Raw genomic sequence first — 27,963 nt, 5'->3', positions numbered from 1 at the left:
CAGGGCTCCTTCTTTCAGTTTGTTACCATAGCAGCCGTTCCCACTTCCTGCCAGAGTGAGGTTTCCTGTGTTCATTCATTTCTTTTCTCTCACTTTCTCAGCTGGATTTAAAGCACTCTGTTTACAGTACCATAAAAGGACCTTGGTGCATTAAGTCGAAGGATCCTGGCTCAATGAAATCTGGAAGTTGAATACCACCTACATGCTGTTCCTTGGCAAGAATTGTAATAAAAACAATATTTTTAGAGTGGCTTTGACTGTGCAAAAGCTGTCACCATAATGCTAGAGAGTCGTGGGTGGTTGCCAGAGCTTCTGTGATGATGAGCTTGTTTTTTTCATTTTTATATTTTAAGGAGGGCATGACGTCAAAAGAAATGTCAGGGCGATACAACTGTCCTGATATGATATAATGATTAAAATGTGTACGTGCACGTTTAAGGTATGTGGGGAAAATTGGTTAAACTGCATGACATTTTGACACTACACTACACTTAACACAGAATGTGTTTTTGCATTCCACTTTTCCATTATTCTTTCTATGCACACATGCGCTAGATGGGCGTTTTTGACCGTTCATGTCTTTTGCAGCATGGCACAGGGTTATAAAAATGCGGCGATCAAGTTGAAAGCAATTCAGTGTTGTTCCCCTAGACCTTATGTGTGTTTCCTTTTCTATGTTGTGGATACTCTTATTTCCACTCTACAATAAGGTCTAGATGTGGCGTGGATCCCTTCAACATAAGTCTGCTGGATTATATTTTGCCCATTTTGTTGTACGCCAATTGAAATTCGCTAGTCAAGTTGTTAGAACAGTGAAGCACACCTCTTTTCAACAAGCTGCAAAATCTGAGGTATCATTCATGCCTACAGGCGCCACTAATAACTGACATTTTTTGTGCTTCTGCAGCCCACTTTCATTAGATGTGACACTTCTAACACATTTCAGACACTTGTACCCTTCAAGCACAGAGCAAGGGACGGCACCTTGTGCACAATACAGGTCACCCCTGATATCTATTATGCAGATAAAGAGACTGCCGAAGGGAGATGCACTTTACGCGAGCCCTCTGCGGTTCTTTAATCAACACCTGCATGTGTCGCATTAGTAGCTTCATTTTCCCAAGGCCACGGGATCCAGCTGCACAGATAAAGGGTTTACGTTACAACACCCGTCTTTCTGGGCTTGTACTTCTCCTCACAAGCGGAGTAGATGCGTCTGTTTCAGGTATGCGTGGGTTGGCTGTATTTTCCACTCAGTCAAACCTCAAGGATGTTGAAGTCTCACCGTGAGGCACGAGACTGCAACCACAGTGTTAGTTAAGGCAGTTGCACAAGGTCTCCAGGATTTTGCACAGTCGGGTGCCGTTTGAAAAGCCTTTCGCAGGGGTGTTCCTGAGGTGTCGGAAAGGGCTCAATGCTAAACTTTAAATGCCAAGTGTCTTTAAATGGCACATGTGCAATCTAACAAGAACACCAGCTGTTCTTCACAAAGTAATGATATCCTGTAAGTTATGTGCCTGTAAAAGCTTCTCCTAACTGATGATCTGAGACTATCAGAGCTGACATTTAACCAGAGAATGCTGGAGCTGACTCTTGGAGCCGATGGTCCGGAGACCCTTTAGGAGATGCAGGTTGGTCGTCTTCCCACCTGTTTGGGACCGCGAGGATTCCTTGGCCTTTCTCGAAGTGTTGCGCAATAAATCATGTCATTTGCAGTGCAGGCCTTCAGAGCCCTTGAGCAGCAAACATGTAACACAATTAGCTTCGAAAGCCCGTAATTAGACCACAGATCATTTGGTGAGGTTCTGCCTATGCTCGAGGAGCAGGTTAGGTCATGAGCGGTAAATGAGAGGCAGCGATTATTAATTTCAAGGGTAATGTTTGCAGCATTCGACGTGCATGCTGAACCGAGGTGGTTTTGGCCTTCTGAAGCATGTGTCATGTTAAAGGTTGCATGTGAGGGGGCTCAAGCAGCATTGTACTAGAAAGACGAGGACAGACCACACTTAGCACGTCCCACATAGGTGTGACATCAAAAAAATGTCCCAGCACTAATTACACAAACCACATACTGTTAAATTAATGTCATGAGAACTGGGGTAACAAGGACAAAGCATGTAGGTTTTGCAAGCACGATCACTGACGGATAGCCAGAATCTGAAGTCTGGTTCCACGCTCCAGAAAAACTCACTGTTAATTCGCAATGGTGGTGGACCAGAGTCAAAGGTTAACCCTGGTGTTGTGACTGGACAGCTGGGAAAGCATGAGAAGCATCCAGAACAGCTTGGTGTTGTCCGAAAGCAGTAGAGAAGGACAGAAATGATGGTATTAAAGGTCCATTCAGCCCCAACAGCTGCATAAATAAGATGAACATTTTAACAGATCACCATTCTTCTCTTGCAAACTTCACAGGAAATTAACAGACGTGGACGGAGAGAAAAAAAAAAAAAATGCCTGTCAAGAAATCACATGAGGGTTTTCACTTTGTGTACTCACAAAGCAACCCTTCTGTAAATGTACTGCAAGACTACCATGATGCATTTCAGTCTTGTTTCACATATTAATTAATTACAACAACAACAACTGTAGCATTAAAAATGGGCTGGTTTGTACATGTGAAGCAAAAACAAGGGTACAAGAATTATATTAAAAGTGGCAGGCGACAATATAAAACATGTCATCTTTGTTCATGAATATTAACTGTACAATTATTTTGCTAAGCGCTAGTTATTTCTGCATTCATGCCTTGTCGTAATTACTGTAAGTAAGAGATGACAACACGTGACGTTGTACTTGGAGCTCTTCACACTTAAACATTTCTCTTGCTCAATTAACTCCAAAATAAATCTGCAGTGGCCGTGTGGTACAGCGGTCACACGGTACAAGTCGTAGCTCTCAGAAAATTATGAGTCTAATGTTGTGAGAATGAGTTCTACGATCACATGTCTGAATAGTTACGGTAATTGCGACACAGCGTGAACGCAGCAATTGATTACAGTCTTAAAGACGTTTTTCACACAATATTTGTCTTTTACACAAAGCACCATTTTTCAGTCAGCTAATACATCGAAATGTTAGTGTCATGTGACCAGTCTCAGCTGTGCCCAGTCAAACCGTGGAAATGTCTTCATAACTCAACCTCAAGATCTGCCGTTCGTGGTATAGGTCCTTGGCCACAGGCTCATCTCTGTTCCCCATTGCTAAGTTTCGTTTTAAATACGCACCGCTAACATGCGCTAACTGCAGTTTTCTTCTCACAAGCTGGGTGTGGAGGCAGATGCAAAGCTAAGACAATGCATAAAAGGGTTGTCTGCTTCTGGGAAACTCGTCTGACAGAAGAGTTTTAGCATTACAGGAAACTTAAAAGGTTAGCCTTCAAGCTTTGCTTGGGCAGCAATTCTTACTATGATAACAGTAGGTTACAACAGTAGTACTTTGTTCTTGTGTCTGCATGCACTTGGACTCAAGTTTTCTACATTTCAGTCTCTGCATATCCTATTAATTGCCAATGGCAATTTTGCATATGAGTTGCACATGTGGAGAAATGTAGGCCTACGTGAACTGCATGATTGGGTCAGATTCTAAAAATGCTACAAAACCCACGGACACTGATGGCTAATTGACTTTTGGTGGCACAGCTATCAGTTTTTTTGTTTTTTTGTCAGTTTCTCTTTTTTTATTATTGTGAATTACAAAGAAAGTGGTTTAATTTGAGCTGGTGCAGAATGAGGAAATGAATCAATGTAAAGTTCACGGAAACTTTGATTGAAGTAGTGAAATGAAAATGTTAGCAAGTTGCAACTGCTACTGCTACTAATCAAAATAAGATGGATTTTAAGCTGGATTAGTTCATGGAAGCGGTTAATGTTTGCTAAGGATACTACATATGCAAACTATCCAACCTGTAAATATCATTACTGAGGAAAAAACATAAGGAACTTGGGTGGTTTTGCTTGTGTAGTTTTTACCAACAAAAGCTACACAAGCTGCACCACACATGTAAACAGCCATAATTCATTCACCATTAATATGGGGGAAAATATAAAGAAGTAGATATGTATTATATTAGCAAATGGGTTGTTTACATTTCAAGCAGTGTATTCTGCAGTGTGACATTTGCTATATTTCATCTAAAAGTACTTTAATATTACAAATATATTCAATTTACTTGTAGCAATAACAGAGCAAAACGATGCTTTATAATTGTGTTTGGCATTGCAGATTTAAGAGACGCAGAGGGAAGTCACCCACATACTATTTCTGAGATGACCCCATTCACTAGCAGGGATTTTAAATAGAGTAGTTGGAATTAGCGTGCGTGGTGTGTGCCAGTAATCTTCCTCATTTGAAAACCAATTTGAACTCCAATGTTCATGTCTTTTGCTTTAATTTTTCTGCAAATGGCTTCCTCTTATGTTATTAGATATTTTATTTCTCAATTCTTCGAAGAGAGTGGGAGCTTTGAGCTGTAGGCTTCTCCTTAAAACAGCATGTGTGTGTGCACCATTTGCCTACTGTACCAGCCAGTCCTGCGCTCACCCTCAATCTGTCATCTCGTCTCAGCTCTCGAGAGGAGGACGGACTGGCTGACAGATGGGGGGAGCGTTGGGAGTCTCAGTCGCCGTCACTTCGCTCGATCCGGCTCTGATCTGGCACCCCTGCGGTTGAGCGAACAGCAGACACATATAAATCTGTAGGCTTTAAAGCTAGCTTTCATCACGAAACTGCACAGCCATTCTGACACTCCATGCAGTACGTAGATATACTCCACCCTTGTTATAAACTATAAGGAATTGGTAATAGAGAAAGATACGAATGAGCAGTAAGGTGGCAACACAAGATACTAAAATAACTGCTCTGTTCCCAAAGCTACCATTAGCATTTTAGTAAACATAGCATTTTGAAGCATCGTAAGTGTGCTCTTGACACAAAGTTTTTTTGTTCTAAAAGTTTAGTATCTATCTATCTATCTATCTATCTATCTATCTATCTATCTATCTATCTATCTATCTATCGCTTATATAGTATAGCTCTTATATAGTAGCTCATAGCTTTTCATAGTAAAATATATATAACTTGCAAATTCCACATGGGATAAAGTCACACATAGACAAAAAACACAAAATACACACAAAAAATCATTTTTTTCTTTCAATTTATTACCTAAAAAAAGAAAATGTCCTATCACAAGTCACACTGAAATGTATTGCTTAAGAAAAAAATATATTTAGATATTTTCCTTTTTTTTTTTTTACTCGATTATTTCCATTATATTCCACAAAAACAAAACAGGGCACAGCAACGCCCTTTTTTCCCGCCTTCTTCCCACTTTAAAAAAAGCACAAAGAAATACATAATTCACAGTTACCATTTTGGTTTCATAAATTAATACAGTCACACATGTGCTACACCGGTCTATAGCTAGAACATTGTAAATTGTTTTTTTTTTTTCTTGACTCTTGTAATCAGTTTTCATTGGCTACAAGAAAGAACAGGCAACTTAAATGATGTGATCAGAACTCCAACAAACTATTGAAAATGCCCCCCGTTCCCTCCCTCCACCCTCATTCAATTACCCTATCCTAAAAATCAGATCATCTCCTATGCTTTTTTTCAGTTTTCACTTCTTTTTTTTTTTAACGCTTTACATATAGGTGAGGCACACACAGAGTATATTTCATACATATATAAAAATTAAATAATGATTTTCTTGGGGGAAAGGGAGAAATTGTCCTTTTAAGTCATTTATCTGAGAAGGGAAGTGCATGTTGTCAATGTGTCCTTAAAGGACTTCTCAGTTGAGAGTTAGGGCACTTTGTCACTATAGCACTGCAGTTGAAACTTCCTTTTTTCAATTAAAATTTGTTGCTTCTTTGTAGGACAGCAGGGTTCAGGGACGTAATCAAACAAACAATGGAACACACTGATGGAACCTGTTTAACCTCCAGGTTGTGACTTGTAACAATCATAAAAGACAATATTCTACCAGAGCTCCTATAAATTGATAAAAACCTGCATAAATGCGAATAATTTGTTCAGAATTTTTTTTTTGTACACACCAATAGGGCAAAACTTTAAGGCACCGAAGCCTTGACATAATAGAGCCTCCACCTCCTAAACACAAAAATTGCCCCAGAAAAAGTGATGCTTTAACAAAAACACAGGACAAAAACAAAAGAAACATCCCTATGTTGTCCACCACTCTGCAAGTGTTTAGATAATGAACGTTAAGGCCACTTGAACAGAAAAAAAAAGGAAAAGACAATGTTCCCTTTCAGGTAGGTAATCTCATTGCAAACTCAGTGAGTGCAACATCGATGTGGTTTAGGACATTTTCACGTTTATTTCCAAGTAGTCATTAGGGGCGAATGTTGGTTGGTTAGTCTCCATCTGGACAGGTCAATGGGAGTGTTGGGGTTTGCTCTGAGAATCCCTTGGATGTTGAGAGTAGAAAATATTCCATTGTTCCTTGGTTAGTCCAGAAATGATCCATGTACAGTAGAATTCCAGTCCTGTTTTGGTTTGCAACTGATATGTAACATCACATTTCCAAATCGAAATCTGGGTCCCCCCCCACCCCATCCCATTTTTCACAAATTCATGCTTGTATATCTTTTCTTTTCAGCACCAGTTTCTCAGTATTGTTATTATTATTATTTTCTACAAAAAAGGATCAGGATAATTCACACTTTTGCATGCAAAGAGAAGTCCCATATAGCAGCAGAACCGTCTGTCTGTGGAACGCCTGATTGAATATGTCAGTACGTCTATATATGAGGCACTATCAGAGTGTAAAGGGGGGAGATACGCTCCAGTCTGGATGTTTACATGGGAATCTGCAAAGAAGTCTGGCCGAACGCACAAATAAGTGTAATCTTGTTGAAATTGTGTCACAACTGTCAGTGTTTGCTGGAATAAAACCATTGAACGGCGGGTTGTTTTAGTTGAGTGCATAAATGAGAGATTCCCCTCTGCCATTATAATGCACATTTGTAAACTATTCCTCTGGCACCCCACCACTCTCTCTATTATACACATTTAGACAGTAATGTATTTAAATGATTATAAAACATCAGATTCATTTCACAGCGCGACTTGAGCCTTGCTGAGCAACTGCTGTTTTACATTTGGTTAGTTGGTTTGTTTGATTTTGCAGAGGTAAAAAAGAAAAGTCGTTCTTTATATATATATATATATATATATATATACTAAAAACAACCAACTTCACAAGCCTCGCATCTTCAATCACATCAGCATATTTTTGTTTCGTTTCATATTCTAGTTTCCTACTTGAACCTCTGACTCTACTGAGCTGTTGTTGAAAAAGACTTTTTTGTATTTTTTTGTACATTTATATACTAAACATGCACTGTGCCATTTCTTGCTTATGTTATGATATCATTTGTCTATTTCAAATCACAGGTGTGTGTGCAAATGAACCCTCCACGTCTACAAGATAAAAAACCTGAATGCTTTGTGGGTAATGCTACATATTGTTTCAGAAATCATCATGATTCAAGAAAAACAGGACTTTAAAACAAAGAAGATAACCCCCTTCAAATGATTCTTGAACTGTGAATGCCCATTCATAACGAAAAAAGGAGGAAGTAGGATCAGTATCTGATTTTTGTCAGTTCATCATGCCTTTTATTTGGCATGTATGGATCTTCCCCCAGGATAAAAAAAGAAAAACATAAAAAAGTAAAGAGAAAAACAAATCCCAACACCGATGACGTCTGCTATGCTCATTTGTGTTTACTTCTTGGACGTTCAGAGTCCAAATTCTGTCTATTCATCAGTCCAATCCATATCCAAACATCGTCATTTGGAAATTTAGTCTGTTCCAAGATCGTAGTCTATCAAGGACGTAAGGTAAGTAAAAGTCTGTGAATCTTCCTTTGTGTAAAGTCTTTGTGGTCACAGGATAGACGAGGAGTAAAGCCTACCATATTCTGAATGTACGTCTGTGTGTACAGTCTTCGGAAATTCTCCTCTCTAAAGTGTAAACCCCAATCTTCCTTGAAAATGGTGCAACCATTGCGGCTTCAGGCCATGATGAACTCCGATTTCATATCGGCTTTGACGTCGGGCTTCCACACAGAGTCCTCAAAGTCCAGGTCCAGGGAGCCTTCGCTAGACATACTGCTGTTGCTGTTGCTGCGCCCGGCCTTGCGGTTGGGGAGCCAGTGGTACGGGGCACGAGAGTCTCGCCGGGCCTTCCTGCGCAGACGCTTCTGCTGCATGAGCAGCTGCAGTCGCTCCACCTTGCAGCGTGTGGCACGGTTCTCCGTCTGACGCAATCGGTCTCCTAAAGAACCAGGGAGAAAGAGTAAGAGTTAGAATCTAGAGTAAAAAAAAAAGCCTTGAATTGTTGCTTCAGACTACTTGCCACTGATTAAGTTAGTATAAACTAGCTAAAGTTGCTAAGAATGTGCAAAACTACATAGTTCCAAAATCAAATCCTGAGTTACATGCCATCTCAAAATTGCAACACTCATGACGAGACACTAAAAAAAAAAAACAGTGAAAGACGTGAAACAATGGCCAAAGACGTCCATTTGAATGTGTATGGCTGTGATGGGTAAGAAAGGTGTTGGAAAAAAAGACAATTTGTGCATGTCAACAAATATATATTTAAATAACAAAATATGTTATTAATAATAATAATAATAATAATAATCATCATCATCATCAATAAATGACAAGGAAGTTGTTGAATGACTAGTTGACCACTGTGACTCATCCCTAGCTGGTGCACCAAAGCATTCAGGCAGAGCTGGTTGACCAAGAAATACTTCATTCGCATTTGAGCATCTGATCCCAAGCTAGATCCACAACCCCGACAAGCATCCAAAACACAACATAAGGTAGTGACTATCTACGCTAGTGTTTTCAGCAGGGGGAAGTGCTGGTGCAGTACACATATTTGGTCTAGGACAGAATGACTCAGTGCTTTGGATCCCGACTGCTGATCCTGCTGAATGTTATCAAAGGCCGGGTGCTGGATAAATAAACTAAAGTCTGAGTGGTGACGTCAATGTTCTTAAAAAGGCATGCTGCGATTACCTCCGGCCAATCACTCTCTCTTTTTTAGTCAGTACAGAAATAAGCACACTCTGCTGCCGTCTCATTTTAGAAGAGCATCTCAGTATGTGGTAGCAAGTCCTCTCTTCCCTTATCAGAAGTGGCTCTGGCAGGCGTGTCCTTGAGATAGGCAAAAGGGAGAAGTGCATTCTCATAAAGGAACCTACATGCCCGCAAGGAGACCGACGCCCACATGTGCATGTGCACACACATTCCTAAGCGATACAATTTCTATAACAGGAAGCAAATACCTTGCAATTTCTAATCTCCTTTCTAAAGGTTTTAGTGGCTAAATGCACCAATTTGCATGAGGGGGTTTTCCACTCCACAGCTCAACCCTAAACCTTTCATTTATAAATATATTCAAGAGAATGGAAGAGAAAAAGAAACCACAATCTATTAGCCAGCTCCATTAGGAACTATCCCAGAATTAAATAATGAAATAGCCGGCTAGAATGTCAATAATCCCGAGCATAGACTTTCATCGCATGTGCTCCGCCACACATACGCACACAGCACCAGCAGCAGTAGCTTTTAACATGGATCGATGGCAAATTAAAAAGACCTATTGATTAAACCTTAGCTCTAGCGCAGCAATCCATCTCCAGGCGAGGACACTGCTATTGGCTTTCAATAGAAAATGCAAGCGAATGGAAATTGTAAGCGAAGTAAGCCGGGCCCCCCCACCCCCATTCTTTTCCTGGCCTGAGCTCATTGAACGAGTAATCACCCACCCAACCCCCCAATACCAAGACCCCCACCCCCATATGCACACATGGTTCACCCCTCCCCAATACCTCAGGAGAGAAAGACAGACAAGGAGGTAGAGTGAGAAAGACAAGCTCTGGAATTCCACCCAAATTGCAATAGAAAAAGAGTTCAGATGCATATTCTCATTCGCTAATCAATTTCATCCACCTCTCCATATCAAAATGAAATCAGGATTTCGTGTGGCTTTAATTTCCCCCTTTACATAATACCTTTCCGGGGTGGGCGGGTTTGAGCCATCTAGGAAGGATTTGCGATACAAATGTAAGTGGTAGTTTTAATCATTTGGATATTTGTAGAGAAAGAACAGGCTGTACAAACAACAACAGAGATCCACCAAACAGTTCCTTCCTAACCTGGTTAGACAAATCAGATTTGGGGCTTTCTCTGGCATTTTAGCATGATTAGAGAGGTTCTGGTCTTATAGGACCTTGCAGGTTATGAAGGTCTTTGTTCGACTGCACAAACTCAACAGATAAAGCATTCAGAAAGGTTTCTATGGTTACACTACTGTTTTTCTCCTTCATCTGCCCTTTCAAAGAGTCTTGCTGCAACTCTAGGCCTCAAAAGTAGGCCAGCCACCTCACCTTGCAGCCTGTCAGCTCTTCTCTGCATACCAACTGGGGCTGGTGAAAAAAAAAAACCTTACTGCATAAGGCTGCGGTGCCCCAAGGGACCTAACTACAAAAAAATCTGTGAGAAAAAAAAAAAAAAAAAGCAGAGGAGCTCATTAACGGCACTGGGCACGGCATGCCACTGTCAAGGTATTGTATGAAGCTCACAATGGTCTCAAACACATTAAGGCAGACCCTTGGCTACTAAGCCAAGTTCCTTTTTGTTCTTTGTGAGAATTTGTGGCCTCTGCCAATGTCCTTTCTCACACAGTCGCCCATTCAAACAGATCCACGGACATTGTAAAAACATCACCACTAGTTTGGCATGGCTTGGGGACTGTGCTGCAAGGAAAAACAAACTTAACTTGAATGTTTCGAACAACCCCCGCATCATTATAAGGACGAGCGTGGCTGCCCGGGGGGAGACTCAATGCACCCGTTTAGGGGGGTTATTATTAGACTGTGGCATGGCTCACCAGCCTGAAGCCATCCCAACAGATCCGCCTAAGCTGTCGTGAGTGCAAAAAGAGTGAACGGCTGCGGTAGGGGGGCTGGGATACACTGGGAACAAAGGCAGAACAAGCAGTGCAAAAGCTCTCCCTTTTCTGTCCCTTCGTGCTTCCTAGACCCCTCCCTATGCTAAGGTTTGGACTCATACACATATGGGGGGGGGGGGGGGGGGGGGGTGGACAAGAACAGAGAGTAATTTTGCTGCCAGCAACGATTGCAAGTGAACATCATGGACAGAAAAAGCCCCTCCCCCCTGCATTCACCCTCTCTGCCCTTCCCTTCCTCCCCTCATCCTCCTTCGCCAAAGATGCATTGTCTCAGAGCGAGCCGTGTGTGCTGCAGTGTCCTCACTGCGCACTTGGCATTCTCAGGCCTGCGGCTCAAATTAGGGGGGTTGGGGCAAAAAAAAGGGCTTGTGACAAGCTCTGCCCGAGCCTCAGGGGAAAGGAACAGGGGGAGGAGAGGACAAAACAACCCTTGCCCCGCCTCCTGCCACACAGCTGTTTGGGCCCGCGCATGAGATATACACCTGGCCTTCTTTCTTACCCCCTCCCCCCTCCCCCCAGCACCCACATCCACCCACGTCCCTCCTCCTCAATACAGCCTCGTGACGGAGACCTCAGAGGAACATAAATTAAGACAGAAATAGGCAAATGAGAACAAGCCATGGAGGGTGGAAGAGATTACACAAAAAATCCCCCTGGAATCTAAAAAGTAAAAGCTGGGATGTTGTGCTCTCGCCTCGTGCTTTTTGAAGGGAACGAGCTGATGTATGAGAATGTATTGATCCCTGCATGGAGGGAGAAAGATTCAGGCCAAGTGCTGATAACCACGTGAGAGAGGAAAATGGAAAGGAGGAGGATTAAGAATGAGGAGAGAGAGCAATGGAGGGAGGATTTTTACCCAATCGATGAGGCAGTTGGCCTGTCTGCAGGTATTAGGTCAGTTAAGCAGGGTTTTGGGTAAACATTAAGCCCAACCCAATATGTCGGCCCACAATACAGCGATCTGGCAGTCTCTCTGAGCTTCCCTTTTACCACTGATCTATTAAAGATCAGCTTAATTAACACTTGTCTTCGACTTGTTTGTTTGTTTGTCTTGATAAGTCTTCTGATCTTTTCGAGTCTGGGTGCAGCAATCACTCTACATCAAGGGGAGATGTCTTGGCAGAGGAGGAGGGAGTTACACAAAAGTATGTCACAGTATGTCAGACATCAAACTTTGGCCTCTAATGGTTATTTTTTGTCCAGTGCTACTGATTTCCCCAAACATACTTTGAAAATGCAATACACTCATACAATGAGTTGAATATGCTTCCTCCCAGATGATAATGTTTTTAATTTAGGTATTCAAATTTATTTTCATATATTTTGGAGGCATAAAGTTAAAAATTCTGTCAAAAAACCTGATTTCTGATTCCTGATTTTAAACTGAAGAGAAAAAAAAAGAAAAAAAAGAAAAAAAAAATCACATGAAAAGAATAAAATTCGTAAAATATTTTAGATTTTTAATAATAATATTAATAGTGATTATATGTTAAATAATGTTGTTACTTAAAAACAATAATGTTGTGAAAATACTGTAACACAATTACTTCACTGCTTATTAATATTTAAATAGTCATGTAGAGTTACTATTTAAAATAATAAAATGGGAAATGGTGGTTAAATGAAAAATTTGGTAAAAAGTTTTTAAAACCACAAGAAACCAAAATAGTACATTTCTAGAACATGGCATGTGTTTTAAACAATTTTAAAAGATATCCTTTATTGTGGGCACTCTTAAAGTTAATTGACAAATCTATAGGCATTTATAGCATGTGCGCTGTCCAACCAAAACTCCTCAGGATATTCTAACAAAGTGACCAGCTTTGCCCCAAGAAAATACTCTTTTATAGTTTGCAATGTTCCTGTTAAGATGTACTCTGAGATCAGTAGGTACTCCTGTTCTATAGGCCAGCTGTAGCTAACTCCCAGAGAGCTGGGATGGGCGCCAGTGTTGCCTCTGGGTTGGGAGGAGCTCGGAGTGGGTGCACAGCATAGGACAGGCATTGTGTTCAGCCATCTGCACCCCTAGCAAGAACTAAACCAGGGGAGCGGCCAAAGCCTGACATCTCCATTGCTTCTCTGATGCGATGGCATCAATGACCCGGCAGGGAGCCGTGGTCTCAAATGACCACAATTTGCATACTAGGAGCAATAAAAGACATCGGATATGGCTAGCCATGGCCCCCGCCTGATGAGCAGCTAAGGATAGTCAGCCTGGGGGGTTTCTTACATGCTTGTTGGCAGTGAGCAAGGAGGGGGAATGAATTATTTAACCCCCGGTTGAGCTGGGCAGGTCAGAGCACCACAGTGACACGGTGAGAGCCCTGGGGCACTTGATCAAGCAATCCGCACAGAGGCAAACTGTCTCTTTTGGGTTAGGAAAAGAACTTGGCAATGTTTAAGCACCAGGGAACCCAGGACAAAGAGGACTGAAATCTTGACATTTCACATCGCCGCAGTATGTACACAGCAGCCAGGAGCGTTTGCTTTCGGTTGGATTAAATGAGCGAGGGGAGGAATTCAAGCACCCTTCCTTGTTCTTTCTCTCTCACCCTGCTAAAATACAGCTCCACCCTGACGCTCTTGCACAGCCCAAACTAAACTAACCTGAGCTGACAGATAGTACAGAACATTGAGGGGCGAAAGCATTCCTGCACTATCCGCCCCCTCCCAGTTTGAAACTTGTTTCATCCCCCTTCCCTCCCTCCATTCAGCGCAGTGGCCAGGCAACACCAAATCTAAAGGCCAGTCCTAAGTTTTAAACCTACAGGCATTCATTCTTTCACTCTCTCTACAAAAGGCGAGGCCTGTACACTACTGCACTATTTGAGCACACTAGGTCAAACAAAAGGGCTGCCTGCAGTGGGCAAAGTGGTCTGAGAGACCCCGGCGAGCACAGGAATTTGAGTCAAGAATAGCCGACCCTCTTTGCAGCCCCAGCTCTCCATCCCCCATATTCTCTCCAACCTCACTGCAAACACTGACTACAGTCTGTCAAAGCCAAATATATAGAAGAACAGTGTGCATAGATGGATGTCTAAACAAGCATGGTGGGGATATCGGGTTTGTTTGGTCTCATCACATCAAGTAGACAGTATACTGAGAAATGATGATACCCTGGCTAAAAGTATGTGACATTTCAAAGGGGTCATGAAAGACACAGGTGTCTGTCCAATGTAGACAAGTTGGTCACCAGGTGCTGAGAGATCTTGTGTCTAGCGATGTCACAACTAAATGTCTAGCGATCTCACAACTAAATCTCGACCTACACCATGGGTTCACAAACATGTTGACAAACAAAACAGTTTTGTCCAGAAAATAGGCACAGCGTCCTGCCATTTTTTTCTCTCTTGCCCAAGAGGAAGTGCCAATTAATCAGTGGGCAGTCACTGGCCGGATATAAACAACAATTTTATGAATGGACTCTTGGTATTTTCCCTCCGCCTCCTCTTGCTGACTTTCAAACACAATGAGCATTCTCTTGGAGCTCATATTTATTGTGTAAATCTCTATTTAAAGGCTGATGTGAAAACAAGCGTCCATTGAGTAGCCCTGGCTCTGACTGCTGAGACAGTTTTTGCAGATGAGCAAGAAGGGAACCAGTAGGATGGCCCATTTAATTTCAATGTGGGATCAGTATAAAAGTGAGAAACAGGCCAATGACTGAGTATTATGCAAGCAGAAGAGGGGTTAACACACGGGAAAAGTATGCATCATCTCAAAAAATGCGTAGGATTCCTAACCCCTTTGTGAAAATCGAGTGACCGAAGTTATTCCACCCAAGTAGTTGATGATATGTTTTCATATTGTGCAGTGTTAGCTTGGTATGCTTTTAATCTAGTCTAGATTGATAACAGGCCCGTGCTTTGAACAGTGCAAGGATGATATTTCTTCATTATCTCTGTACTCTCCAACAGTGGTGTTTCATGACAGAGCAGTTCAATTTCCTTCTCAGCGCTAAAGTGAGCTGCCCCAGATAATCAGTTTTTACCAGACAGAGCGGGGTACCTGCCACACGTCTGTGAGCGCTATCTCGCTTCGTTATCTCTCTCGCTCTGGCTCTCTGCCTTCTTCCTCTTGGTAACAGAGTAGTCCACCCCCATTCTTTGCCTCTCAGAGGAAAGAGGACACCGTCAGCACAGAGACAAAGCCAGACATGCTGTGGCTGCTGGAGCATGACTACCAGGGCCTGAAAGAACAAGCCTAGTTCCTTCTCCACCTCTCTAACATCTTCACTTTTCTTATCCTTACACCCTTGTCTTGGACCTTCTGAAGCTATGTTAACACTGCCTTGGATTTGAATCCTGAACCTCCTGGCTACAATCTAAATACTTTTAGCTACAGTAAACACTCCAGGACATGCATCACTACAAGGCCAAATTCAGGCAAATGCAATAAAACTTACCGGGAGGCTTGCACATGCGGATCTGGCTCTGGCACTGCACCAGTGGGTGGAGGGTGGGCTGAGTCTCAGAGGGCACTCTGGTAGGCAGGCCGGTTAGTCCGGGAGTGTGGGGAGGTGAGGGCGGTGGTGATGGTGATGGTGCTGGCGAACTTGGGCTGTTGCACTGGGTCTGGTAGCGGAGCTGCGTGAGTGATGGTGGCATGCCCTGGTAATGCCTGGTGGCACTCAAAAGGTCATTCAAGATTTGGAGGATGGTGCCTATGTCCCGCCTGGGACGTCCGGTGCTGTCCTGACAGTTGGGATGCAAAGTGCCTTAGGGAAGAACCAATATAGATATTAGATATACATTATAGATATAGATTAATTAGATTACATAAATCTTCTATATATATATATAGAAGAATATTTAAATCTTCTATTGAGAAGTTGTACCTGAAAATGTTCCGGAAAAGACTCCAGGAGCATGGTTCACAAAACTTTCAATGATAGCGCCTGGTTTGCGGGACCGCGAGGGAGTGTTACAGTTGCCAGACGTCTTTGCTGGGCAGTTGGCCTGTGCAAAACATGGGCAAGTGGTCAACACTTAGTATGGTTTTTACATCTTAGTGCATCTTATCTAATTGGTAAATCAACTCTATTGCCATTATTATACAAAATTACTGAATTGGATAATGTAGGACAAACAGTGGCTCACCTCTGGACAGGAAGCTGCAGGACTGGGGCTGCTTGGAGAGGTGGGACAGGCCGAAGATGGTTGCGGGGAGTGAAGAAAACTTCCAGGGAGTTGAGAGGGGTTCAATGGAGGGCTACAGTGCCCTGAGGCTGAGGTGGGGTATATGGGAGGAACAGATGGGATAGAGGGGGAAGGTGGGAAGGCCGCAGGGTTAGATGGGAGCTTTGTGTTTGGATGGTGAGGATGTGGGTGCGGGTGATGTGGGTGGGGGTTGTGTGAAACCCTCGCCATCCCAGAGGCAGAACCCGAAGCTCCATGAGACTGTCCTGTTGTGCCCTCTGGACTCCCGCGTGATATGAGATGCCGATGCTGTAACTGTGGGCCGCCCGAGTGCTGCGCTGCCAACTGCAGTTGGACAAACATCATATGATCGCCTACTCGCAGAGCCAGGGTTAAAGGAGACCGGCCAGACAGGAAATCGCTGACCTGTGAACAGGAAATGAAGAGGGGGGTGGCTTTGGTTATTCCATTTGTACTGCTATAAACTGGAAAAGAATTTGGCAATATGACTGAATGCCTTTTTATGAATAAGCAGAAGTATACAAAAGGCACACACATACACACAATACTCTACCATTCAGCACACCCACGAAACACTAACTTCTGTCTGGCCCCAGGCCTGAAAAATCAGCCATAGAAACAGGATGCAGACCCACTCGCCACACAGTCACATAATAGCTAATTGTTTGAAAGGCTGGACCGGAAAGGCTTGTCCATTTTAGGAGTACCCAGAATGGTAGTTGAGCCAAGGGTCTCTCCGACCCTTTGAAAACAAGGCGAGAAATACAGAGTGCTGGCTGACCTGTTGTTAACCTTTTGAATCACTGGGGTCTACCCTCCATCGTTTTTTCTCTAGCTCTTTTGCTGATCTATTTTTCCATCGAACAGCCACTCTCACAGTCGAGTGACCTTTACCACTCTGTGCATTTCACTGACAGACGTAGAAAGCCAGACACAGAGACCCTTTTTCCATCTTTAAGAAGGATAAAGTAAAAAAAAGAAAAAAAAATCCTCCTTGATATCCATGTTTGAATATGAATTCATAAAATTAAAAGAAAATACACTGAATATCCTGTCAAGTTTGATTGCAACCCATTTAAATGTCAATTGTGAAATTGGTGGCTCACCCCAGAGTGAGGGTGGATCCCACCCCTGACTGACAGCTGTCTTGTGAATTGATTTGCATCTAATGCACAAATTAGACTCCAACAAAAGGTTCCTATAATTACTCTACTTCCATTGCCATATAGCGGAGTGACTTTGTAATAGGACAAAGGCTTTGAATATCTGCAGCAAGGAGGGCACTGAACATCCAAGCACTAATAATTAAAATTATTTGGGCTTGCGAATCATCAAGTAAAGTGTGCCAGACCCCACATTAGCCTTGCAGATCAGTCATCATAAAGCCCAAGCATCTCACTGACTCACTGAAAGCCCAGACTCATCCCACATAATGAGAGAGTGTGTGAACCCCCATAAACCAGTAAAAATGCCTCTGAAAGGTGAGGACACGGTCTGCATAGACATTCCCCACAACAGCCGTCAGTTTGAGTCACACAGACCTTTGTCAATAGATCGGCCAGCCCACACGCTTCTGGTGCAATAAACGAATGACCACAAGGACACAGCGGGTTTACAGATCTTCAGTCTTCACTTACACGGCATCTGAGAAATGCGTGTGCAAGTATACAGTTAAAAATGCGTTTGTGGTGTTTTAAGTGTTCTTGTCATGACAAGAAAAACTAAGAAATATTAACAGATCATTATGGAGAGTCTTGGTGGTTGTGGAAGAACGCCCATATTTGATTATCAAAAGAGTTTCAGAAATTCCAGACTTTGGCTAGATCTGTAACACTGCTATATAGAATCTGTCAAGTGTACGGAGCCTGAACATGTCAACATGTAGTCTATAATGCCTAAAATGGATAAGGTACTCGAAAGAGACCGCAAGTGTACGTTTGCGTGTCTTTTTTTTCTAAAGGCCACCGACTTGACACTGGCTTGGAAATGCTGGAGGCCCACCTGGATCCACCCTTTCTTCACTCACTACATGAAAAATAAAAATAAACAAACTACAGATCACAAACTCCAAACAGGCACACAAGGAATCGGTGACCACATTTTTTTCCTATTATTCGCAGAACTGGAATGCCAAAAATTCAACATTAATCATTCCTTGTCTTTTACATATTAGCTTAACATTTAGGCTAATATGTAAAAGACAAGGAATGATTAATGTTGAACTATTATTTTTACGTAATTTTCCAGGTAAAGTATCCGTAAAACAATTCTTTTTTCAATTATTTGAAACTAAATATTTTTCTATATATTTTTCTGAGATTGTCTATTTGTATCTCTAGGACTTGTTTTCAAAGGACTTTCGTTTTACTGCATAGGCAGATTTTTCGCTTTTAGTATAAACAAGTTCACTGAAAGTGAACAAAATGTTGTATGGAAACAAATCTTAACATCTCATGCAGAGTTGTAAATTGATCTTGTTTTAAAGATTTTTAGACATTTTACTGGGAAACAAGTCAAAAAGACTAATTTAAAACACTTTTTTTTTCATATCTTCAATCATTTCGCAAATTTAACACTAAATTCAGTGCAGAAAATGCAGGAAAAGTCTGCATATTCTGTTTGGGTTCGTTTAAAAGGTAACAAAGGTAGATACTGACATGTCTATGGCAACAAGTTACCATGTTGAAGAATTCTATACTTGGATAAGCCAACATTGGTTCACCTGAAACTGACTAGCGCTACTATTCCTTTATCTTTGCACTTCGTCCATTTTGATTTGTTGGGGAGGCATTTTGCTCTGCAGTGGGCTGCGGTTGCTATGCAGTGAAGAGCGAGTGAAGGAGAGAGAAAGAAAACATGATAAGGGGAGACAGGGGAGGAGGGCTGGGGGAGAAACCTTGTAGCGAGAGAGAGGGTGGAGGGGTGTAAGAATGCCAGTAGATGCTGATGAAATATTCAGTGAGAGTACGCCTCTGGCTCCTTCCGTTTTTTTTCTCCCTCCCAACTCTATAGCTGACAGTTTTATTTATTGGGGTCCCTGCGGTTCAAGGAACTCATTTTCAGGCGGTTTCTTCTGTAGCACAGGAGATATGGGGCAGGAGCTCGGAACAGCACCAGGCTGACGTTCACCCACAGTCTGAATACACCCATCTATGAAGGGTCAAATCAGAAAACAGGTTCTTTTGATACCAACCATTACTAAAAGACTACTGGTCACCTATCAAGGGCCTCAGCAAACACGGAAATTTCAAAACCAGCTTATTAACCCTCATCATCGACTGGCTGGGTTTGAACGCACCAGGGGGTAGTATAGCCTAGTCCTTAGGAGCACGAATGGTGTGGATGCAATAACAAGCTCCTTTACAATAATCAATCACTCGCATCTTTCTTCAAACCCTGAAGAGACGGCTACTTTTAAAGATTTCACTCGAGGGGTTTGACCTACTCAAGGTCTACATAAGATTGAACGCTGAGGATTCAGTGGGTAAAGGCTCTTTCCATCATGTCTGTAGACCAAAACTAAATAATTTTAAGGCACAGACAGAAACGATTGCCTTAAGGGGATAGTTTTTCAAAAAACGAAGATGCTGTCATCATTTATTCAAAAGATTTTTTCTGTTGAGCACAAAAGAAGATATTCTGAAGAATGAAAAAATTAGGTCCAATTGAAAAGACTTTTCAATTTAAAAAGCACAGAGATTTTTAAAAAAAATATCTTTTATGTTTTCCACATAATAAAGAAAGATCATACAGGTTCGGAGGAACATGAGGTAAGTGACGACGGCATCTTCATTTTTTGCTTCTGCCGTGTCCCCTCTTCCTCATTCTCTGAGCTCCGGGTGACCATCAAAGATATGCGGCGTGAAAGCGCAACACCTTTTTCCTCAGATGACTGAACAGATTAGTCTGGGTAGGCGAGAGACTGAGTCAAAACAGACGTGTCGCACTTGCAGCCAACAGGATTCAAAATATCTACAATCATGGGAATCATCATTAATTAATGACAAAAAAAAAAACATTTTGAGAAAGGTCACAGAATAAAGAAACAGTGCTAAAAAAGTAACAGCTCAGTACAGAAGAGGAGTTTAACACTGATTAAAAAAAGCTTGTGGCTTGGTTATCGGCTAAAGAGAAGTTCTCCATAGTCCCCCTCCCTCCCTCTTTCCTTCCTTTTCAGTTCAGTCACGAAACTGAGCACTTCAATCACAAAGGCGGATGGGAAACAAGAACAGTCACGAATCCAAGTGATTGCCCATGTCAACTTAGTCCCCCTTGGATCGGGAGAGCTCTCTGTGCAAACACACATAGGCATGGCCCTGATCACAGATCAGATGAATGCAAACGAATATCTCCTCCCATGTGCCAGCTGTTCACACAACATGCCAAAACCCACCTTTTCCATTTCAAATATTTGCTAAATCCAAAAAATTCATTGTGGATATGGCACAAAAGCCACCGGCGTCCTGTCTAGCCTTGCCACTCAGTGTGACGTGCGATCCCACTGCTTCTATTTTTGTCTTCAATCTATACCTAGGATTCTGACTCATCACTGTCCCCCCTGGTAATCACATACACTCCAGACCCTCCTCAAGGGTGACGTCACTACGGCCATTTCTCATATTCAATTCCTCTCATCCCTTGCTCCCTCTGGGAAGGGGGTTGGGCGGGTGGAAATGACAAGGGGGTGACTGAGAGGTGACTCGCTCTATATTGTTGAATCCCATTATTTGCATCTGTCCATTTTCAGACACAATGACAGGCACCGGACCCATTCTAAAGTGAGTAGGTGGGTGTCTGAAGGGTGGAGAGTTATGACAGGAAAACATCTCTAGTCTGTGGCACTGAGGCTTGCTTGAGGAAACAGACCAATTTGTTATCCCCCAAGGAAAAAGCGAGCAATCTACCTGCCTATAGAGGTGGATTAGCACAGAAACCTCTAATTAATGTACTCCATCGCCGGAAGAATCAGACACCAGTCATTATTTCCAGCAACAAAGCGCTGCTCGAATGCAAAAATGGCGTTTAAATGTTCAAGGGGATCAATCAAGTGGACTGCATAAACTGGGCTATATTTTCCCTTGGAACTAAGAAACTCCTTGATGTCATTCCGTTCTTCCTCTTTAATGGCGGAGAGGGTAAAACTGGAGACTATGGAGAGACACGCGAAACCACAGCAGCTTTAAATTATAGGCCAGAAAAAGCTGTTAGGCCAGAGTTACAAGGGGAAAAATGCCATTCCAATAATTGCAAGCCTTCCCTTTCCATAAAACAGTCCGGTTACGAGGAAGTCTGAGATAGATCTTTCCCTGGAAGCTAACACTGTAGCTCTTGGAATTCTGCTATGTATATGTGGTCGTCCACTGTAACAATGAAGCCTGACTTTAACTAGCCATACATGACAACAACGGTAGGTATCATGGAGTGCAGATCACTTTTTACAGTCGTTGTGGCTGCACAATGGTGTTGACTAATTTCAGTTCTGAAGGACTGATATGTCTCACATTTGACAATGTTACTGACTCAGTTCATGTCTGTAACCATGAAGCTACAAAAAAGACACAAACGATGACTAAAAATGACGATTTCTAAAACGGGGTCGTTTCATAAGCAACCAAATTACATTGCTAGCTGCCTAGTGCCTGCAAATAGCTAATTAGATCAGAGAAAAAGCACAACTAACGTTTGCACGGCACTGCAAAAGGCTTTTTTGATAAGAAAGGACAAACGTGAGCCACTTTTAACAGGTTAAAAAGCTTTTCTACAGAAAGAGGAGACACTGCAGCTGCCGGGAGAAGGCATATTGAGCATATTGATCAAGAGTGGTGTACTCCCCTGTCTACCCTTTCCCCTTGTACACTCAACCACACTTCTGTGTCGTCATTACAGATTGGCCCTTTACTCTCCTAAACAAATGCACACACTGATGTCACTCACACACAAACACGATTTCCCAGGATTTCCCAAAATACCAGCATGAAGATTTTTCATGCACATACAAGTGTATTTCAGAATATATGACTGTCAATATCCAACATTAGATTGGATAACCAATCAAAACATTAAGTAAAATGAGGTAAGAATACACATTAGACAAAAGAGTAGTTGCAGAGTTTCTTTCATTTGAAAGGTGGTGTTTCAATGAAGTGGCTTCTAGGTGGGGTTTGCCTCGGCTCACAGATGTTGCCTAGAAACTGGAAGGTGTTTCTTAAAATATGCGTAGTAAGTGTGTGGAGGTCTTTGAGTTAAAAGCTTAGAAGGGCATCATCTGTATCCCATTACCCTATGTGTCAGTGCAACATCTTGCCCAGTAGAGAGTTCAAAAACACACAAATGATCCTTTAAAAAAAGAGCCAAGTGCGGGTGTTCAGTGCTGCCCTGGCAATTAGGTTAAGTGTACGCACAACTGTCCATTTTAATGGGCCACTGTGTAATTCAAACATCTACTGGGATGACCTTATTAGAGTGAAACCTTACCTGGGTTTCCGTCAAGCTCTCCAGCGCCTGCATTACTGACTGCTCAGGTCTTGATGCTTGAGACTTTAGGAAGAGAGAAATTAGGGTAAATATAAGAGTGACAAAAAGGGTCAATGAAGTACAACAAATATAATGTAGCTCATGCTATTTTTACCATTAGGCCTGCTTCAACTGTCGGAACCAGCGTTAACTTGCTCCCATCCGTTATTCCCAAATCTTGAAGTTTTCCTGAACTCAGGCGTCTAGAAAGATCAAGGAGATGTTAGTCTTCAAAACTCAAGATGTGAAAAAATCCAGCAGGTTAATTCCAAAACAGATCTGTTTATGATTTTTATAGAAAGATATTTTGAAGAATGTTGTATAACTGTTTCTGTCCATACAATGAAAGTCAATGGGGTCCAAAATTTTATGAAAACCTTTTTTTAAATTTTTTTTGTTTTGTTCCACAGAAAAATAGTCACATAGCTTTGGAATGACATGAGGGTGAATTTTGAGTGAACTATCCCTTTTTAACTGTACACTATAACAGCATGAAATTAACAGTTTGTTCCGGACATGATGTACATTTATCTAGATATAGATATTTATACAAATATGGAAAACAAAGTAAGCTTATACATGTGTAGCCTCTACCAGTAGACAATAAAATTGTCTGATACCAGTGCATAAACAAATCAGCATGTTTAGTCCAAAAACTCCCCCGCATGAATCCAAATGTTTCAAATAAACTGTCTAAATGTATTTTTAACCCACCAATCCTTTAAAAATGTCTGTCCTAGTGGCATAATGTACACACATGTGCTCAGGCTAAATGTCACCACCTCCTGCCGAACAAAGGGACTGAGCACTTGGCCTGGAGGCAGCTAAACCAAACAGAAGAGATTAAGCGACGCTCTTCGTTTTAAAAGGATGATGTAATTTGGTGGTGATTACTTGTGAGGGCTTTTCAATCAGCACAATTCAAAGCACAAACAATGCAACTGTTTGGGTCATTTGCAAGTGACAAAAGAGCTTCTCTCTCACCTCCTAGCTCCACCACCCAAGTGCAATTGTTAGGCAATGTGCTAACTGCCCTGAAACTAACATTGCCTCTTATTTCCTTAACGTTCGCTTAGAATATTCTAACACAGCAGCGCAAGTCCCACTAGGAATGCTTTATTCCTCCGACATCAAGTTTATAATGACAATTACTAATGCCATGCAAATTCTAACCAAGCAAACGAACCAGTTTAATCAAGAGATTAGGAAAATCTATTTATATGCATGTCCTACTGTCAGCGGGAAACACCTTTGGGCCCTTTATAAGCTCTAAAGCTTATATTGCTTGCATAATGTTTTGAAATAGTAGTACAGTTTCAGATATCACAGGTTTCTAGCGCACCTTGCACATGTTCTAACTGACTTCCACAGCACACTGTCAACAGCTTAGATCACTTTCATTTATTTATTCAAGAGGCTGTGGACTGCCACAGCAAAAACATTAAAAAATCTATTAAAAAAATGTTTTGGTGCTGTACATGCAACAAAGTGAAACAGGGCTATAAGAGCATCTATGGCAAGCCATTTCCTTTACTAATTAGTTACTAGTAGCCTACTTATTCTTGTTCTAGTAAGAGACTACCTTTCTTTGTCATACTAGTACTTATTCCGGTAGTGAATCCTATCTATTCAGTAAGTCATCAACTGCTCATTCCTTGCATACTAGTGATTATTGTTTTGCTTGTAGTCAATATCCCAATATTAGAAACTACACTGGAATAAATAATAGTAACTATTTGAATGGTTAAAAACAACTAGTACTACTACCTAATGAGTTGAAAAACTGGATTCAAGTACTAGTCAGAAGTGAATGTATGTATGTATATATATATATATTACCAGTAACAACAGTAGTTACCTGTCATTATTGAAATAGAGTCAAGTAGGTAAAGAATACGCCATAGTATTAAATGAATAAGTACTGGTTACTAACTGAATAGATACTAAAAAGTACTATTTCAATGCACTAGATATCTAATGAATATTTGCCAGTGAAGTGGAAAGATTACTAGTGATCCAAAACAAGTACTGGTAACACAAAAAATATAAATCCTACTAGTTAGTTTAACTAAATAAATGTTAAAACGGCTTGCCATCGGAGGTGGCTGCAAATCTCCATTAGGAAGCCCAGCAAAAACCAACCTTCTGACGTGCTCTTAACCATTGTTAAAAACAAGCAACCGTGCAACCGAACAGTAACACATCAGGCTACTACTCACGTTTCTTTGTGTAGCAGAGCGAGTCTTTCTTTGGGGACTTTCAGTCTTTGAGAGAGCCTTCTCTTTAGCCCTTCCACGGTCTCTTCTGCGGGAAGGGAGAGCTCGAAGCGTGTGCCGGTGGTGGAGTGGATGTACAAATTCATGGGGGGCTCGCCGGAGACGCTCTCGCAGGACGGCGCAGTTCCGCGACTGCTGCAGCTCCGGGCGCTCGGATGCTGGTCCATTCGATAGCCTACGATAGAGGAGACAGGGTCGGTGGAAGCGGACGGATGGATAGGGCTGGATCTCTCAGTGGAAAGCTATCTGTAAAAGCTCTTGGAAAATATTCCCAAATGATTATTCCCGTTTGGTGATCGATCCTGCTGTGAGCTTCTTTTACAGCAGTATTTAATTCTAATTTTCCGAAAGTGCATAAACATGGATATTCTGTTAACTGTAGTCCTTTGTCGTTGACAGTGTACTGCAAAACCAGCGCAACGGTTTCTTTAAACCCCAGCCCTCATCGCGAAGAGAAACTCCAGTGAAACACGCATAATAATGCCCGTTGTTTCGCCGTATCTCGCTTCCACTGTGCAGCTATGGTTACACCCACAAAAGCGCTGTCCAATCAGAGGAGGCTTCTGTAAAGACGTCACACGCTCGTAGCCAACGAGGGGACTGACTCCTCACCCACGTGGAGCACAAACCCCGCCTCCTTTTTCTCCCCACATCGCTGTCCTCATTGAGGACAAATCCAATCTGAGTGGGCGAGGAGCTCCAGTCCTGGAGTTCCAACCTACTTTTACCAATTCCACACCATTCATGAGGCAAACTGTCAAAGTAACAAAAGTCACCGAATATCACCTTGAATGTTTAAATGGCAACACTAGACGGCATGTTTCCAAAACAACGCATTATAAACGTGTGCATTATAAACAAAAAAGTGTCTAGGTTGCATATTTGTTTCCCATTGTGCAAATTATTCAGTGACTTTTCGTCTTGCGTAACCCATTTTTTGTTTCAGCGATTTTGGTGTTATATTTGTAACATGTACATTTTAGTTTGTTCAATCGCGCAACTACATGGCTACTTTCGTCGATAGTTTACCTCCATAATTCGCTGTTCTTTTTTTTCCCCACCTTTGATTTTTTACACATTGATTTATGGGTGATTCTTCAATGATGACAGCAGTTTTGGAAGCAGTAAGCAATGTTATAAATAAATAAAATTGTATTCAGAAATAAAAGTTAACATGTTTATGTGTGGGACAAGTTCAATAGAGAAAATTAACATACAAAAAATCGTTAAGCTATAATGATATTGAAGAATCATCCATATGCAAATATCTAATTATACACGCATGTTCTAAGAGTCTGTAATCTGTCTACGTGTGCAGCTTACGTTTGAAAGCTTGTATTATGATTATGATTATCTCTATTCAAATAGTCCTCCATAAAAGACAGTATGCTCTTAAGGAAACGTCGCGTCCCAGACCAGTCATCCAGTATAAGCATCGCTTGGGGCGATACACCAATTGACACTTACGTCAATCACTCATCATGATCTCGTGCCAAATGTGCTGTAAGCTACAGTCTGCAAACGTCTACAGATGGTTGGGCCAGCTATGATATAACACCTCCTTATCTAAAGAAACTACTGATAAAAAAAAGAACTTGTTTCGGGTTATATGGCAGATCTGTGAAAAAAAAAAAACTCTGGCATAATGCCCAAGTGGTTGTTCCTTATGCCAGACTTTACAACTTATTCACGTGGTGCATGAGCAGAGCCATCACTGAATTGTGTGAACCAGTGTGAGAAAAAATATCTATCCATCCATCTACAATTTACGGTGTAGTTTTAGCGCCAACCAGTGACCAAAATAGGTATAAGCCCATTTCCAAACAAGCGAGGCAGGTCCAAAACAACTTCTTTTTTTTACTTTTTTTTTGTCGTATAAGCAAGAAATTAACATCAAGTTGAAGCTTAGAAGCTTAATATTTATTTGCTACTAAAAGGAAAAGTTCACGCAAAATACATTTTTATGTCATTTACCAACATGTTGATCCAAACCCATTTGACTTACTTTCTTCCGTAGAGAACAAAAGGAAACTTAGGCAGAATGACAACCTCAGTATTTTATGGAAAAATATGCTGCATTGAAACCGTGGCAGTATTTTAATTTTACATGTCTTTAATTAAAATCTCTTTAACTTCCCAAATTCAAATAGAATTCTAAGAAGGTCGGAGCTGGTAGAAATTAATAATAGTTTTTTTTTTCTCAAAACAAATGTAAAAAGTCAAATTAAACACGTAACTTGCTTTTAAACGAAACCTAACCTGCTGCAAAACTCAAAAAGAATAGACAGCAAACCAGCTGTTGCATAAAAAGTTCAATATCCTTATTAAAAATATGACTCTGACACTTACCAATAATTGTGGCGAAAACCTCAAAGTTTCGCGACAATGTCTCAGAATCCTCCACAAGGTTGCCTAGTTTTGGCATGTATAGAGAAAATATTTATATAGTTTAGATTTGTCCACAAAGAATATCCGCTAAGATGTGCCTGGGTTAAATGAATCGGCTTTCCCAGTGCAGACACCGGTTTAAATCCCAAATCTATTCCAGTGTTCCTGCCATCCGAAGCAACACCGTGTGACAGCATTCGAGCGTCGGAGTTGAAGTACAACACCTCTTTACAAAGCAGCTCATAGAATGGGAGGAGTCTTCGCTTCTTGCGATGTCAGCATGTGATTTAAGGTGGAGGCCTTAACTCACATGCTTTATTTAATTTTTATGGACGTTTCATAACATTTGTATGGATTTATGACTGTAGTTTCACTCAGATGTAATCTAAGAGTGAAAACGAAGTTCAATTGGATGGTAAAAACACAGATATAGCCAAGTTATAAGATCCGAGCCACCTTAAAAGATGTTAACGTGGAGAAGCCATTGATTTAGGAGGGGCGTGACTATGCCCTGACGTCATAAAGAAGTAACTGGGCAACCAGTCAAGGAAAACACATTGCTTGGATACGAGAGAAGTCTACGGTAAACAACAAACTTACGTGG

General features: G+C 41.6%; 1 protein-coding gene across 1 annotated transcript; it reads right to left on the bottom strand.

Annotated features, from left to right (window-relative positions):
* Nucleotides 1–7,345: 7,345 nt before the first annotated feature.
* Nucleotides 7,346–27,565, bottom strand: midn (midnolin). The gene is made up of 8 exons (XM_084116767.1): nt 27,321–27,565; nt 24,915–25,146; nt 22,811–22,898; nt 22,657–22,719; nt 16,123–16,587; nt 15,861–15,981; nt 15,429–15,740; nt 7,346–8,308 (listed from the first exon to the last, which is right to left on the bottom strand). Exons 1-8 carry the CDS (start codon nt 27,394–27,396, stop codon nt 8,046–8,048), a joined length of 1,620 nt encoding a protein of 539 aa, XP_083972893.1. The 5' UTR covers nt 27,397–27,565; the 3' UTR covers nt 7,346–8,045.
* Between the last annotated feature and the right edge of the window lie 398 nt (nt 27,566–27,963).

This window comes from Abramis brama (genome assembly GCF_963993115.1).
Source record: "Abramis brama genome assembly, chromosome: 6".
NCBI classification, from domain to species: domain Eukaryota; kingdom Metazoa; phylum Chordata; class Actinopteri; order Cypriniformes; family Leuciscidae; genus Abramis; species Abramis brama.
This window is presented reverse-complemented; position numbering and strand designations above follow the sequence as displayed.

Excerpts from the sequence above, each read along its gene's own strand:
- midn (XM_084116767.1), bottom strand. The coding sequence starts at position 27,396 with ATGCCAAAACTAGGCAACCTTGTGGAGGATTCTGAGACATTGTCGCGA. Across the intron at positions 22,899-24,914 it reads GCTCTGCTACACAAAGAAAC|ACGCCTGAGTTCAGGAAAAC; the intron begins GTGAGTAGTAGC and ends TGATCTTTCTAG. Across the intron at positions 16,588-22,656 it reads AGAGCTTGACGGAAACCCAG|GTCAGCGATTTCCTGTCTGG; the intron begins GTAAGGTTTCAC and ends TCCTGTTCACAG.